Genomic DNA, 14,776 nt, shown 5'->3' with positions numbered 1-14,776 from the left:
GCCAGGCCTCCATCCTCTGCACTTTCTCAGCATTCTTATCTTCTTGCAGAACATCCCACAGAGCTCTTTGTAAAATTTATTTAACTTTATTTTATGTGCATTGGTGTGAAGGTGTCAGATCCCCTGGAACTGGAATTATAGACAGTTGTGAGTTGCCATGTGGGTGCTTAGAATTGAACCCGGCTCCTCTGGAAGAGCAGCAGTGCTCTTAACCATTTAGCCATCTCTCCAGGACCCCTCCCCACCATACCTCTTAATACTCAATCGTTCTTTTAGCCCAAAGTTCGAAAGTCCTTCCACAATTCTCCCCAAAACATGGTCAGGTCTGTCACAGCAATACCCTACTACACTGTAACAATTTGTCTTACTTAGGGTTTCTATAGCTGTGAACAAACATCATGGTCAAAGAGAAAGTTGGGGAGAAAAGGGTGTATATGGTTTACACTTAAGTGATGAACTGTGGTTCATTGGAGGAAGTCAGAACAGGAACTCAAACAGGGCTGGAATCTAGACATAAGAGCTTATTCTGAGGCCATGGAGGACTTTCCACAACTGGAGTTCCTTCCTCTTTGATGACTTTAGCTTGCATCAAGTTGACAGACAAAACCAGCCAATTCAAAGGCCCAGAAAACAAAATCATAGAAGAAAATTTCCCTAACCTAAAGAAGGAAATTCCTGTAAAGTTACAAAAGCATACAGAACACCAAATAGTTTGGACCAGAAAAGAAAGTACCCTCCACACATGATAATAAAAATAGTAAATGTACAGAACAAAGAAAGAATATTAAAAGCTGCAATTGAAAAATACAAAGTAACATATGAAGACCTATTAGAATTGAGTTCAATATCTCAATGGAGTCTCTAAAAGCCAGAAGGGCCTGGACAGATGTACTGCCCACTGAAAGAAACCAGAGATGCCAGACCAGATTACTGGACCTAACAAAACTTTCAGTCACTATAGATATATAAAATAAGCTATTTCATGATAAAAAAAACAAATTTAAACCATATGTATCTCCAGTTCCAGCCCTGCAAAAGTTGGTAGAAAGAAAACTCCAATCTAAGGCAGCTAACTAACACCAAAGACAACACAGGGAATAAATAATCTCAGGAAAACAAAATCAAAAGAAGAGAAGCACACACCACCATGAACAACAAAATAACAGAAATCAACCATCATTGGCCATTGGTATCTCTCAATCTCAATCTCAATCTCAATCTCAATCTCAATGTACTGAATTACTCAATAAAAAAGACACAGACTAACAAAATGGATGGGAAAACAGAATCCATCTTTCTGTTGCATCAAAGAAACACACACACCTCAACATCAAGGGTAGACATTACTTCAGGGTAAAAGGCTGAAAAACAATATTTCAAGCAAATGCACCTGGGAAGCAAACTGGTATAACCATTTTAGACTGCAAGCAAAAAATAATCAAAAGAGTTGGGGAAGGACACTACATATTCAACAAAGGAAAAATCCAACAAGATGACATTTCAATTCTTAATTTCAATTCAATTATTCCCCAAACACAAGGGCACCCAAGTTTGTGAAAGAAACACTACTACAGATTAAATTGCGTACACTGATATCGGGAGACTTCAGTAACCTGCTCTTACTAATGACACTTTCATCCAGACAAAAAATAAATAGAGAAAGGCTGAAGCAAACAGATGTTTACAATCATTTCACACAAACACAAACGAATACACCTTCTTCTCTATACATCATGGAACTTTCTCCAAAATTGACCACATACTTGGACACAAAGCAAGTCTCAACAGATATAAGAAAATTGAAGCAACTCCCTGCATTGTATTAAACCACCACGGATTAATACTGGATAGCAACAATGCCAAACAACAGAAAGTGTACAAAACCATGGAAATTGAACAAGTCCCCGATGGATGAAAAATTGGGCAAGACAAAAATGTTAAAGACTTTCTAGAATTGATTGAAAATGAATACACAACATGCCCAAACTTACAGGATACAATGAAAGGTTTGCTAAGAGGAAAGCGCATAAAACTAAGTGCCTACATGAAAAAAAATTGGAGAGATCTCATACTAGCAACATAACAGCACACCTGAATCCTCTCCTACAAAAATACTTAATCACATTGAATAGGAGTAGATGGCAATAAATATCAAACTGAGGACTGAAATAAATAAAACAGAAACAAAGAGAAGAACACAGAGAATCAATGAAACAAAGAATTGGTTCTTTGAGAAAACCACGAAGATAGATAAACCCTTATTCAAACTAACTAAAATGAAGAAAATATCCCAATCAACAAAATCTGAAAAGAAAAGGGGAACATAACAGATATCAAGAAAACCAGAAAATCATAAGGACATACTTAAAAACCTGTACTCTTCCAAACTGGAAAATATATAGGAAATGGATAATTTTCCTGATAGGTACTAGTTACTAAAGTTAAATCAAGATCAGATAAGCAACTAAAACTAATCTATAATCCCTAGTGAAATAGAAGCAGTCATTAAAATTTTCTCAACCCAGGGGAGTCTTGGCCCTGGAGGAGATGGAAATGGAGGGGAGGGGCTGGGGGAGAAGGTAGGGGTGGGGGCCGGAGGGGGGAGGACAGGGGAACCCATGGCTGATGTGTAAAATTAAAACACAAATATAAGTAAAAAAAAGGAGAAAAAAAATTTCTCAACCAAAAAAATAGCCCAGGGAGGGATGGTTTTAGGGCAGAATTCTATGACTTTCAAAAAAGAGTTAATGCCAATAATCCTCAAATTTTTTCATGAAACAGAAACAGAAGAAACATTGTCCAATTCATTTAATGAGGCCACAGATACCCTTTATACCCAAACCACATAAAGACTCAACAAAGAAAGGGAATTATGGACCATTTTCCCTTATGAACATAAATGCAAAATGACTCAAAATCTTTGAAACCAAATCCAAGAATGCATCAAAAAGATCATCCCACATGATAAAGCAGACTTCATCTCAGAGATGCAGGGATGTTTCAGTATACAAAACCCAGTAAATGTAATTCGTACTATAAATAAACTGAAAGACAAAAACCATATGACCATCTCATTAGATTCAGAAAGTTCTTTGACAAAATCCAACGTCTCTTCAAAATAAAAGTCCTGGAGTTATTAGGGATACAAGAGACATACCTAAACATATTAAGGGGGTTACTGCAAGCCTATAGTCAACATCAACGTAAATATGGAAAAACTCAAAGCAGGTCCACTAAAATGAGGAACAAGTCAAGGTTATCTGCTCTGTATCTCTTTGTATCTATTAAATATAGTACTTGGAATTTTAGTTGGAGCAATAAGACAACTGAAGGAGATCAAGAGGATACATACTGGAAAGGAAGATATAAAAATGTATTTACTTGCAGATGATATGACAGTATACATAAGTAACCCTTACATTTCCACTGAGGAACTGAGGAACTCCTCCAGCTCAATTTGGGGGATGTGGGGATGCAGGGTGGCTTGGGGAAGAGGGCTGGAGGGTGGGAGGAGGGAGGAGGGAGGAGGGAGGAGGAGGATCTGTGGATAGTATGTGGAGTGAGTAGAAAATTTCTTAATAAAGAAAAATGAAAAAAAAGATAGTGAAAGAAAGGAGATGAGTGTGAAGGAGATAGTAATCAAAATTGAGAGTATATGTATGTATGAAATTATTGAACATAAAGTTTATTAAAAAAAAGAAAAAAAAGAAACTTTATCTTGGTGGATCTTTCCTGTGATGAGTATGTACTGCCTTTCTTGATCTCTTTTGATTTATTTTAGTTCGAAGTCTATTTTTTGGGTATTAGGATAGCGACTTCTTAAGACCATTTGATTGGAAAAACTTTTCTCAGCCTTTTACTCTGAGGTAGTGTCTATCTTTGAAGTTGAGGTGTGTTTCTTGTATGCAGCAGAAAGATGGGTCCTGCTTTCAAATCCGTTGTTAGCCTATGTCTTTTTATAGGTGAATTAAGTCCATTGATATTAAGGGATATTAATGACCAGTGATTGTTCATTCCTGTTGTTATTTTTATTTTTGGTGGTAGTGTGTATGTACTTCTCTTCTTTGGGGTTTACTGCTGTGGTGTAATCTATTACCTGTGTTTTCATGGGTGTATCTGCCTTCCTTAGGTTGGAATTTTCCTTCTAGTGCTTTCTGTAGGGCTGGGTTTGTGGATAAGTATTGTTTAAATCTGGTTTTGTCTTGGAAGGTCTTCTTCACTCCATCTATGATGATTGAAAGTTTTGCTGGGTATATTAGTCTAGGCTGGCATCCATGGTCTCTTAGTGTCTGCATTACATCTGTCCAGGTCCTTCTGGCTTTCAAAGTCCCAGTTGTGAAGTTGGGTGTTATTCTGATGGGTCTGTCTTTATAATTCACTTAGCCTTTTTCCTTTGCTGCTCTTAATATTCTTTCTTTATTCTGTACGTTTAGTTGTTGAATTATTATGTGTCGAGGGGATTTTTTTGGAGAGGGGTCTAGTGTGTTTGGTGTTCTGTAGGCTTCTTGTATCTTCATAGGTATTTCCTTCTTTAAGTTGGGAAAGTTTTCTTCTATGATCTTGTTGAATATATTTTCTGTGCCTTTGTGTTGGTATTCTTCTCCTTCTTCCATCCATAATTTTCTTAGATTTGGCCTTTTCATGGTGTCCCAGATTTTGTGTTACAACTTTTTTGGCTTTGGTATTTTCTTTGACTGACAAATCTATTTCCTCTCTTGTATCCTCTAAACCAGAGATTCTCTATTCCATCTCTTGTATTCCGTTGGTTATGCTTGCATCTGTGTTTCCTGTTTGTTTACTCAGATTTTCTATTTCCAGCATTCCCTCTGTTTGTGTCTTCTTCATTGTTTCTATTTCCCTTTTCAGGTCTTGGATTGTTTCCCTCACATGGTTAATTGCTTTTTCATGGTTTTCTTGGCTTTTTTTAAAGTGATTTATTGATTTCTTTCAATTTTTTGTTTGTATTTTTCTCAACTTCTTTATTGGTTTCTTCCAATTTTTTGTTTGCCTTTTCCTCAATTTCTTTAAGAGAGTTTTTCAGTTTTTCTTGAAAGGTCTCTAGCATCTTTATGAAGCTATTTTTAAGGTCACTCTCTTTGGCTTCTTTTACATTGTGATGTTCAGGTCCTGCTGTTGGAGGAGGGCTAGGTTCTGGTGATACTTTATTACTCTTCATGTTGTTGTATGTAATTTTGCCTTGATGTCTGCCTATCTCCTCCTCAAATAGGTATTAGAGGTTCCTGTGTCTAAGCGAGTTGCTATTGGTCCACTCTGTTTTTATTGTGTCTGTGTCTCAAGGGGCCCCTCTGGTTCCAATCTTAGCTATTGGCCTAATTCGATCTGGCTGATTCTGTATCTCAGAGAGCTACTCTTAGCTCAACCCAAGTTAGTTTATTTTGTGACTCACAGAGCCACTCTTGGTCTTATTAGGGCTCTTGGTCCAGTCAGAGCTGACAGATTCTGTGTCTTAGGAAGCCTCTCTTGGTCCAATGAGAGTTGTAGATTATATCACTCAGAAGCCACTCTTGGTCTAATGAGTCTGGTGGATTCCTTGTCTCAGGAAGTTACTCTTGGTCCAATGTGAGGTGGCTGTTTGGTTTCAGTACCTCAGGAAGTTACTGGGGTCATAGGTGGTTGGGTATTGGGGCAGAGTGTGGAACTTGTAGATTGCAGGGTCTGATGGGGAGTTTTGGTGGGAAGAGGCCTTTCCACAGAAGTTTTCCCTGCTGGCTGGCTACTGTGGCAGAATTGGGTGGGGGCTCCCGGGGACTGGCTATGTCCCAGTGCCTGGGACCTAGGGGCAGGACTCTGGGTGTGAGAAGAGTCACTCACCTCTTGGTCCAATGAGAGCTGGTGGTTTGGTTTCTGTGCATCAGGAAGTTACTGGTTCACAGACAGATGGGTATTGGGGCAGGGCATGTAGAATGCATGGTCTGGTGGGGGAGGTGTGTGTGTGTGTGTGTGTGTGTGTGTGTGTGTGTGTGTGTGTGTGCCTTCCTGCAGGAGTTTTCCCTGCTGGCCAGCAACTGGAGCAGAGCTGGGTAAGGGTTCCCTGGGACTGGCTGTGTCCTAAGGCCTGCGTCCTAGGGGCCACATGTTATTATTATTATCTTAAAAGTACTCATTTAATAAGTATACACTACATAGGAAGAATAATTTAAATCTTGTATAAAAAACATATAGATACAGTTTTGATATAATTACCTCATTTGATGACTCTGAATAAGAGGAAATGAGGTCAAGACATGTTCCAGTATAGTCATGGTAAAAATCAGTAAAACAAGACTTAGAGTCTTGAGAATTTTCTGAAAGTCATCATGATTTGTGAGCCACATACAAGATGCAAGGAGCCAACGAATATCAGCTTCCTCAGCTGTGGTCAGCCAGTGAAACAGATGACTTGGGACTCTCAGAAAATCCTGTCTGGTTATATTGGGGCATTGCCTCCTGGCAGCAGAAGCAGCACCAAACTGCCTACGTTCCTTAGCCTGTTGTGTCATGGTGAGTTCTGCTGGGAGTGAATGGTGTGGAATACAGGGGTGGAAGTATCAGCCAGGGGTGCTGGATCTGTCTACAGCAGGGTGTCTGGCTCCCAATGGTGGAGGTTAGTACATGAGTTCATGTTCACTGAGTGGGCTCTGACTTCTAATGTGCAGAGGACCAACCAGGGCAGAGAGACAGAATGCCAGGATGCTGGAAGGAGACAGCTCATCTACCATGGGTCTTTCCCTCCAGGATTCTTCCTGTTCCAGAGGACGTGGGCAAAAGTGGATGAGTCTGCCCAAAATCATGGATTACTTCTCATGCTACACAGAAAGATTTTTTTCTACAATAGGAAGGCAAACAGCACAGGGATTGGGTTGCTGTAAAGACTACCAGGAAGGCCTGTGTATGACATCTTACAAGTTCAAAAGTGAAAGACATGGAAATATGCTCTCTGATTCTGTCCCAGAGACCCCCCAGACTTTCCTTCCTTGGTTGACTCAATCAACACTGAGGAAAAGACTGGAAGAGGCCTGAGTGTCTAGGAAAAGTGATGTCATTGTGTAGTGGGGAAGACACATAGCTCAGAACACCAGTCTCTCTCAGGATGAGATGTGGACACAAGCTCTCCAGAATATCCATGATGATGGAACATGTGGAGGACAGCTGTTATTGTACCAGAAGAGGTGGGGAAACTTTGTACTATGTCCTGGGAATTCCAGATTATTCCAATCAAACTCAGCTGCTTAGTATTTTCCTGATGCAAATTGATGTCACTTGGTCTTCTGTTGATGACTACATTTATATATGGAACTTATTTTCATAATGCCTTGAATCGCTTATGCAGTAGTTGCACAAAAGTTTTAGCAGGGTATGGTGTCACCATGTATTTCTGGATGTATTGCCTTGGAAGGGACTTTAGAAATACACAAGCAAGGAGAGTCCTGAGCACAAAGGATAACGAGGTGCTCCTGCCTCTTTCTTTGTAAGATTGGGCTAGTTTCTCTTCACAGGGGTTTCTGACAAGCCCACCCTGTCTGCCTGCCCCAGTCCCCTGGTTTCCATTGGAGGGCATGTGACTCTGAGGTGTCAGTCCCACTTTGGATTTGAAATACTTGTTCAAGGAAGATGGGGTGTTCCAAGACATCATATTACGACACAGCTTTGACATGTACCCCATGACCATGGCACATGTGGGGACCTATTAGATGTCAGGGCATTGATCTTACCGTCCGTGGTGTATTGTCAGAAATCAGTGATCCTCTGTTGACCATATTTACAGGTGAGACAGCTCATGTCAGAGGTGTTCTTCATTATCCCACCATTTCTACTGAGATTTTAAATGTGATTATTAGATAGGAGACCCCAGAATAGCAGGGATGTCTTAAAGTGTCTTAGCCTCCAGAAACATCAATATAGGGGACTGGGCACTGAGGTAGTTAGGAGAGTGTTCCCCTAATGATATTCATATTCCCAGCCTTAGAACCAATTAATATTTGTCATGTGGTTTGATGGTTTGGTTGTTTAACCTCCACCTAAAGTTTATGTGCTAAAATCTTGGTTCTAAGGGGAGATTTGTTGTGATAGAGAGATCTTTAAGAGTGAAGTTTTATATACAATATTTAGGTTATGAAGGACACTGCACTCAGAAGGTTCTAAGGTAGTTTTCCTGAGACCCTGGTGAGTTCTCACTGGACAGTTGGTACAGAACAACTCCCATATGGAAGAGGGACAAAGGTTGAGGATGCAATTCATGGTTTAATCAGCTGCCTGATTTTAAGATGAAGAGAACGTCCTGGGTGATCCGCACAGGCTAGAGCAGCTACACTAGCTCATAAAAGAGGAGGAAGAAGATAGCAATGGTCAGAGCAAGGAAGCATGTGGCACATTCCATTTTTTTCCGGGTTCTGAAAACGAAGTGTCCACAAGCCACTGAGTTCAGGAGGCTTCTATAATCTGGAAGAGAAAAAGACATATATGCTTCCTCCTGGGGCCTTTGGAAGAAATGCAGCCCTTAAGACACGAGACTCATACCAGTGGGCTCATTCAGGCTTTTTACTTCCAGAACTAGAAGATAGTACACACGCATGTTCCTTTTCCTATGTCATTTTTATGATCATTTCTGACATCAGCAATTAGTAACCAAAAATGTACCCCAAGTCAGAGACAAAAAGGAAGAGAAGCAAAGCTGAGACAGTATGACCAGAGTACTGGTGCTGCCATCAGGCTGAGAGGGGGTGATGCTCATGAACCCAGACTCAAGGCTGCCCTGTGTAAGCTGGGACTACAGACAAGGCCCAGGCACACTGGGTGAACCAGCCTAGTTTCAGGAGAAAACACAGCAGAGCTCCAGTTAGCTGCCTTACTGCTCTTATCACATCCTGGCAGGGATCTTACTCTTCCCCAAAGGGCATGGAATGTATACAGAGGGGAGCCTGAAACCCAGTATGCTGTGTTTTCCACCCTCATCCATCATAGAAAATGGAAGAGGTCTGTGGTAGATGAATGCAACAGTCATCTTCATGGGACAACCCCATGTCAGAGGGAGCTTGAAACTATAGACACAGAGAATTGATCAAAAGACAGAAAAAATGGTAAGTATGTGGGTTGGGAGATAGCCACAGAAGAGAACGTGAGGATATGAGTAGGAAGAAAGACTTGGGCTTGGAGAACCTTTCTTATCCCAGTTTCCATGATGTGGGGCGAGGTAGAGTGACTCTCCAACTCACAACCTGTTTGTTTTTGGGAGTCTACAGAAAGCCTTCTCTCTGAGCCCTACGAGCTCCTCCAATAAATTCAGGAGAGACAATGACATTGCCATGCTATTCAGATGCCATGTTTGAGACCTTCATTCTGGTTGTGTACAGAGAGAATATAAATGAGGTCCAAATGCATCTAGTTGGGGAACCTTATGCTGGAGGCTCCCAAGCCAACATCTCTACAGCTCCTGTGACTGCAGCACATGCTGTGACCTACAGATGTTATAGTTCTTCTAGTCAACATTCCCATGTGTGGTCACACCCAAGTGACACACTGGACATTGTAATCTCAGGTGAGAGTCTCCAGACTTATTTCTTTGACTCTCAATCATATATGTACTGGATGTTCTAGAACTGGGCAGTCTTAGGACAGGAGGATGGTAAGTATTGGGTACTTATGGAGAGAAGTAGACTTGATGAGAGTTTTAATGACAGAGACAATGACAAAGGAAACTCAAGTTAATATTATTATGTAGAAACAGATAAAGTTTCGTAGAGGAGAGGGAGAGTTATATATTTTATAATCTCAAAAATAAAATAATTTTTTAAAAACATAGATGGGGGGTCAGAGGAGTTATGAACAGAGACAAACAGCAGAGAAACCATGGTGATACAACACATGGGTCAGAAAGCGACTCTTTCCACTCTTACCTTGTCAAGTTCAGAAATTGAGTTTCCATTTTACCACATCTCCCTTCTCAACCAGGAAACCCAGACATATCTTCTACCTGACCTGAGTTTCAGGACTGTGCTGTGCTCTCTCACGCTGCTTCAACCATGATTCCTCACATTGACTTTAGTTTGACACTCCCTCCCTTCCTCTGCTTGAGTCATAATGGCCTTGTATCATGCTCCTGGGTGAAGAGGCTGAACCTGTACCTGTGTGTTTGTATGACTTTCCTATGTCTCCAAATGGCTTTTAAAGACCATATTCTGAAATAATCACTGATATTATAGGATGACTCAGGAGAAAGCTACATTTTGGGTCCAAAAGAGATAAGTAGAGTCAAGTAAATCAGAGACATGGGCACAAACAGAGGTGGGGAAAGGGAGGGAGGAGCGAGAGAGGGGGGAGAGAGAGAAAGAGAAAGAGAGAAAGGGAGGGGGAGAGAGGGGTGAGAGGGAGGAGAAAGGGAGGGAGGGAAAGAGAGAGAGGAGGGAGGGAAGAGGAGAGGGACACAGGGAAAGAGAGAGAGAGGGAGAGAGAGAGGGAGAAAGAGAGAGAGGGAGAGAGAGAGAGAGAGAGAGAGAGAGAGAGAGAGAGAGAGAGAGAGAGAAAGCAGTTAACTTAAACAAATGGAAGAAGGAGCTGATGATGGCACAGTGGTCAAGAGCACTTGTTGCTCTTGCTGAGGCCCAGGTTCAATTCCCAGCACCTGCATAGAGGCTCACAACCAACTGTAACTCCAGTCCCAGAGGATCCAATGTTCTCTCCTGACATCAGTGTGCATTGCATACATGTGGTGCACATACAAACATACATACATACATGTAAACAAAACACTCAAACACACAGTAAAATAAAATATTTTTTAAGAAATGAAAGGCAGGGCTGGAGAGATGGCTCAGTGGTTAAAAGCAATGGCTGCTCTTTCAGAGGACAAGGGTTCAATTCCCAGCACCCACATGGCAGCTCATAACTGTCTGTAACTCCAGTTCCAGGGAATCTGACACTTCAAACCAATGCACATAAAATAAAGTTAAATTGTTTTTTTAAAAAGAAAGAAATGAAAGACTTTAAAGGTAGCTAAATGGTTAAGAGCACTTGGTATTCTTCAAGAAGAACCAAGTTCGTTTCCCAGCACCTACACTGGATGGCCCACAACCACCTATAATTCCATCTTCAAGGGATGTCATGCAATACTCTGCCTCCAACTGCTCTGAACTCATGTGAGTATATATACAGCAGAGAAACACATACACAAATACACATAATTAAAAAAAATCTTTGGGGCCTGAAGAGATATTTTAGTGGTAAAGAACAATTATCACTCTTGCAGAGGACCTGGGTCTGGTTTCATAACTGTCTTTAACTCTAGTTCAGAAGCTCTGATGCTCTTTTCTGGACTCTTTGGGTATGATGCATGAATTTGGTATATGACACACATGCAGGCAAAACACCCATAGACATAACATAAACACTAATAAATCCTTAAAAAATAAAATGCAAAAGTCTTGAGAGTGCATCTCATTTGTAGAGCATCTGCCTAACGTGCAGGCAAGACAAGACCCTAGGTTTGATTCCCAGCATAAATATTTTAATGTAGAAATGTATATAGAAATTAAATAGATTGGTGAATAATGCCAATGAGAGTAGAGGACAGAAAAGCATTTTTTCCTAACTCCAAAAACAGCACTTCACAATTTTATAAAAAATGAAACTCACTGATGCACAGGTTGGCTATAGGAAATCTCCATCACACTAGTACTCCATTAGTCTACAAAGGAAGGTAGATAGAGTAGTTTTAAAAATTAACATACTTAAGTTCCCAAAAAGAGATAGAAAATGTATTCGTTCTCAGTCTGGTTTGGTACACTGTGTTGCTGCCAAATCCATCACAATTCTAAAATTTATAGAAGAAATTAATATTCAAGAAAGTGACAGCATGGAATTAAACTCATAAAAGGGTCACATTTTTATAGAGAAGTGACTTTACAATGAATGTGAAGTTCCTGGAGCAAGCACAGAGGAAAGAGGTGGACTGAAAACTTGTAGGAAGAATCAAGACCTCATCTTCTGTTCTTCCTCTGCCTCTCAGTTCCTAATGCCACCAACTCTTCATATTATCTTAACATCACACAAGGTAAGTACCAGAGGGTGGGGACACAACACAGGAAGTATGTGAACACAGTGGGTAGTCAGCGTACACACAGAACTTAAAGATTCCTTGTAGTTGTCCTGCCCTTAAATCTATCTTCTCTCTTGACATTTTATCACTTGGTCTTGCTTCTGTTTTCCTGTTGAACATACCCTAGTTCACTATGTCCCAACTGTCAATCAGACCTTAACCCTAGATGTGGAAGTTCCAGAAAGTTTTCTTATTAGTATCGTTTTTTTTTTTTTTTTAAACCAGGAGAGAAAATCAGTCCTTGATATTCACAATGAATATAGGTAAAACTGAGGGCCATGGTCCCCCATGTCCCTCTAGCAGGCTTGAGAGAAACATGGGCTATTTTAAGTCCAGGTAGCAACAAAGGACATTCAAGTGAATAGACATATGTCCATGGAGGATCTATACCCCTGAATCCTAGCATGGCTGGGGAGGAGAAAGGTGATAGCCACCAACAGGCCTGTGCATAGACTCAAAGACCAGGAAATTCAAAGGAAACTTGCAAGGGTGAGGAATGAATGAATGTGGTTCCCCTTGAAAGACTTTCTATGATTTCAGGGCAGAAGATACTGTCTGGACAGAAAGAATTCCTTTAAGGTAGACAGAAAAGAGTTGCATTTCTGAGTTCCTGTGGTGGATGGTCTGACCCACTCATAAAGTTTTCTGTTCTCCCTTGCCAGGTTCTGTCATGAAGGATTACACCCTGGAGAATTCAATCAGGATGGGCGTGGCAGGGGTGGTTCTCCTTATTCCATTGATAATGTTGACTGAGGCCTGGTGGAACCATAAGGAACCACTACAGGTTGAAATGAGAGACATTTCTGCCAGAACCCTGTGAACAAACAGATCGTTTGGCAGAATGGATCTTGGAAAGAACTCCATCTGCTGAGATGTCCCTGAGTGGATGTGGACTGTACTTAGGGTATTAGAGCCTTTTGGGGGATGCTTGGAAGAACAGCTGAACCTCATGAGGCAGGGAGCACACCCAAGATCTGAGATGAGCTCCTTGTGGACACCAGGGAGGAGAGGTACTGACAAACTTACATACACTCACAGTGTATGAGTGTTCTTCGGTTTTCTTTGGCTTGTACAACACTTAGGCTCTTTCTCCCTGTGTTTGTAAATGTGTGGTCTCATTTGTGCTTGCTTTTGTTGATGATGGTTCCCGTACCCCCGTCTCCTTCTCCTCTACTTTCTTCCCTTCTTCCTCTCTTTTTCTGTTATTGTTACATTATTTTCCTTTCTACCTCTTATTTCCACTTCATTTTTCTTTTCAATGATGAAACCTTTGACTTTCCTCTTTGTTGACTCTCGGGTTCTGCTTTTCCCCCTTTTCAAAACAGGGTCTCAGTGTGTAGCCCTAACTGGCTTGGAGCTCACTATGGAGACCAGGCTGTCCTAGAAATCACAAAGATCCCATTGCTTTTCTGCCTCCCAGAGGCTGCAAATAAAGGCAGGTGATTCTGCATTTTCATAAGCATGGATCCAAGCGCTTAAAATAAGCTAACAATTTTTCACTCATTTTGCTTTGTGCCTGTCCTGGAACTCACTTTCGAGACCAGGCTGGCCTTGAACTCACAGAGATCTGCCTGGCTCTGCCTCCTGAGTGCTGGGATTAAAGGCATATGCCACTACTGCCTGGCCAAAACCTAAGTCTTCTAATGTGAAGTTTTGCATGTGGAATAAATGATCATGAAAAATGACATTTTGATTATCATTTCAGTTGTTCTGTCAATAATTTGTCTAACTCTTCTGAGGTTTTAACACACTTTTGTTTCTAGCTAATGATTAAAATGGTCACTTTTCTTTGCCATTTGACTTAATATTTGTGGAACTATTGCATGTTCTTAGTATCCCAAATTACATTATTCTTTTTGAAGTTAAAATTTCAAAAGAGAATTTCAGAGATGGGGAGTGATGGAAGAAGGAGAAACTACAATGCTTTTAAGCCATAAGTGTGTGTGTGTGTGTGTGTGTGTGTGTGTGTGTGTGTGTGTATGTTTTTGCACGCACTTTGGAATTTAAAGAATGTAACTAATTGTTTAGCATTCATAGGGAAAAAACAGTGTTTGGTACTTTTCCTCAGAACATACATGGAAATATTTCAAACCCCACTGTGCTTTGATTAATATCCTATAAAAATAGTTGTGAATTAATTGATGAGCAGGGCAATTTCTCTTATTCTGAACAAAATTCTTAAAGCTTCAAAGGACTAGACATGGCATTGAACATGTTATCTAGGAAATGCTTTAAAAATTTTTTTTAGTGTCTGTTGCGCAAACAATGGATTTTATTATGTCATCTCCATGGAAACATAGTGTCTCTGTAGGTCACTCTTTGATTTCCTGTGCCTCTCCTGGTGTCTGTTCCTCTTCCTTAAGAATCTCCCCTTTATTCTGTATGTTTTAAAAATCTAGATTCTGCCTGTGGAGGAAAACATGAAAAATTTATCTTCCTGAATCCGGGTGTAATGGTTTGAATGAAAATGGTCCCCATAGGCTCACAAGGACTGGCACTATTAAGAGGTGTGTTCTTGTTTGAGTAGTTGTGGACTTGTCAGAAGAAGTGTGTCACCTCAGGAGGCTTTGAAGTTTCAGAAGCTCAAGCCAGGCCCAGGGTTACCCTCTCTTCGCGCTGCCTGCCAATTGAGATGTAGAACTCTCAGCTCCTTCTCCAGCACCATGTCTACCTGTGAGCCGCCGC

General features: G+C 40.8%; 1 protein-coding gene across 1 annotated transcript in view; it reads left to right on the top strand.

Annotated features, from left to right (window-relative positions):
* Positions 1 to 14,776, top strand: part of LOC118590544 (leukocyte immunoglobulin-like receptor subfamily A member 6) — a 54,216-nt gene that overhangs the window by 12,764 nt on the left and 26,676 nt on the right. Inside the window, 1 exon segment of the mRNA XM_036198441.1 lies at positions 9,351 to 9,535. Within this exon segment, the coding sequence (XP_036054334.1) occupies positions 9,351 to 9,535 (185 nt within the window).

Source organism: Onychomys torridus, chromosome 1 (assembly GCF_903995425.1).
Source record: "Onychomys torridus chromosome 1, mOncTor1.1, whole genome shotgun sequence".
NCBI lineage: Eukaryota > Metazoa > Chordata > Mammalia > Rodentia > Cricetidae > Onychomys > Onychomys torridus.
This window is presented reverse-complemented; position numbering and strand designations above follow the sequence as displayed.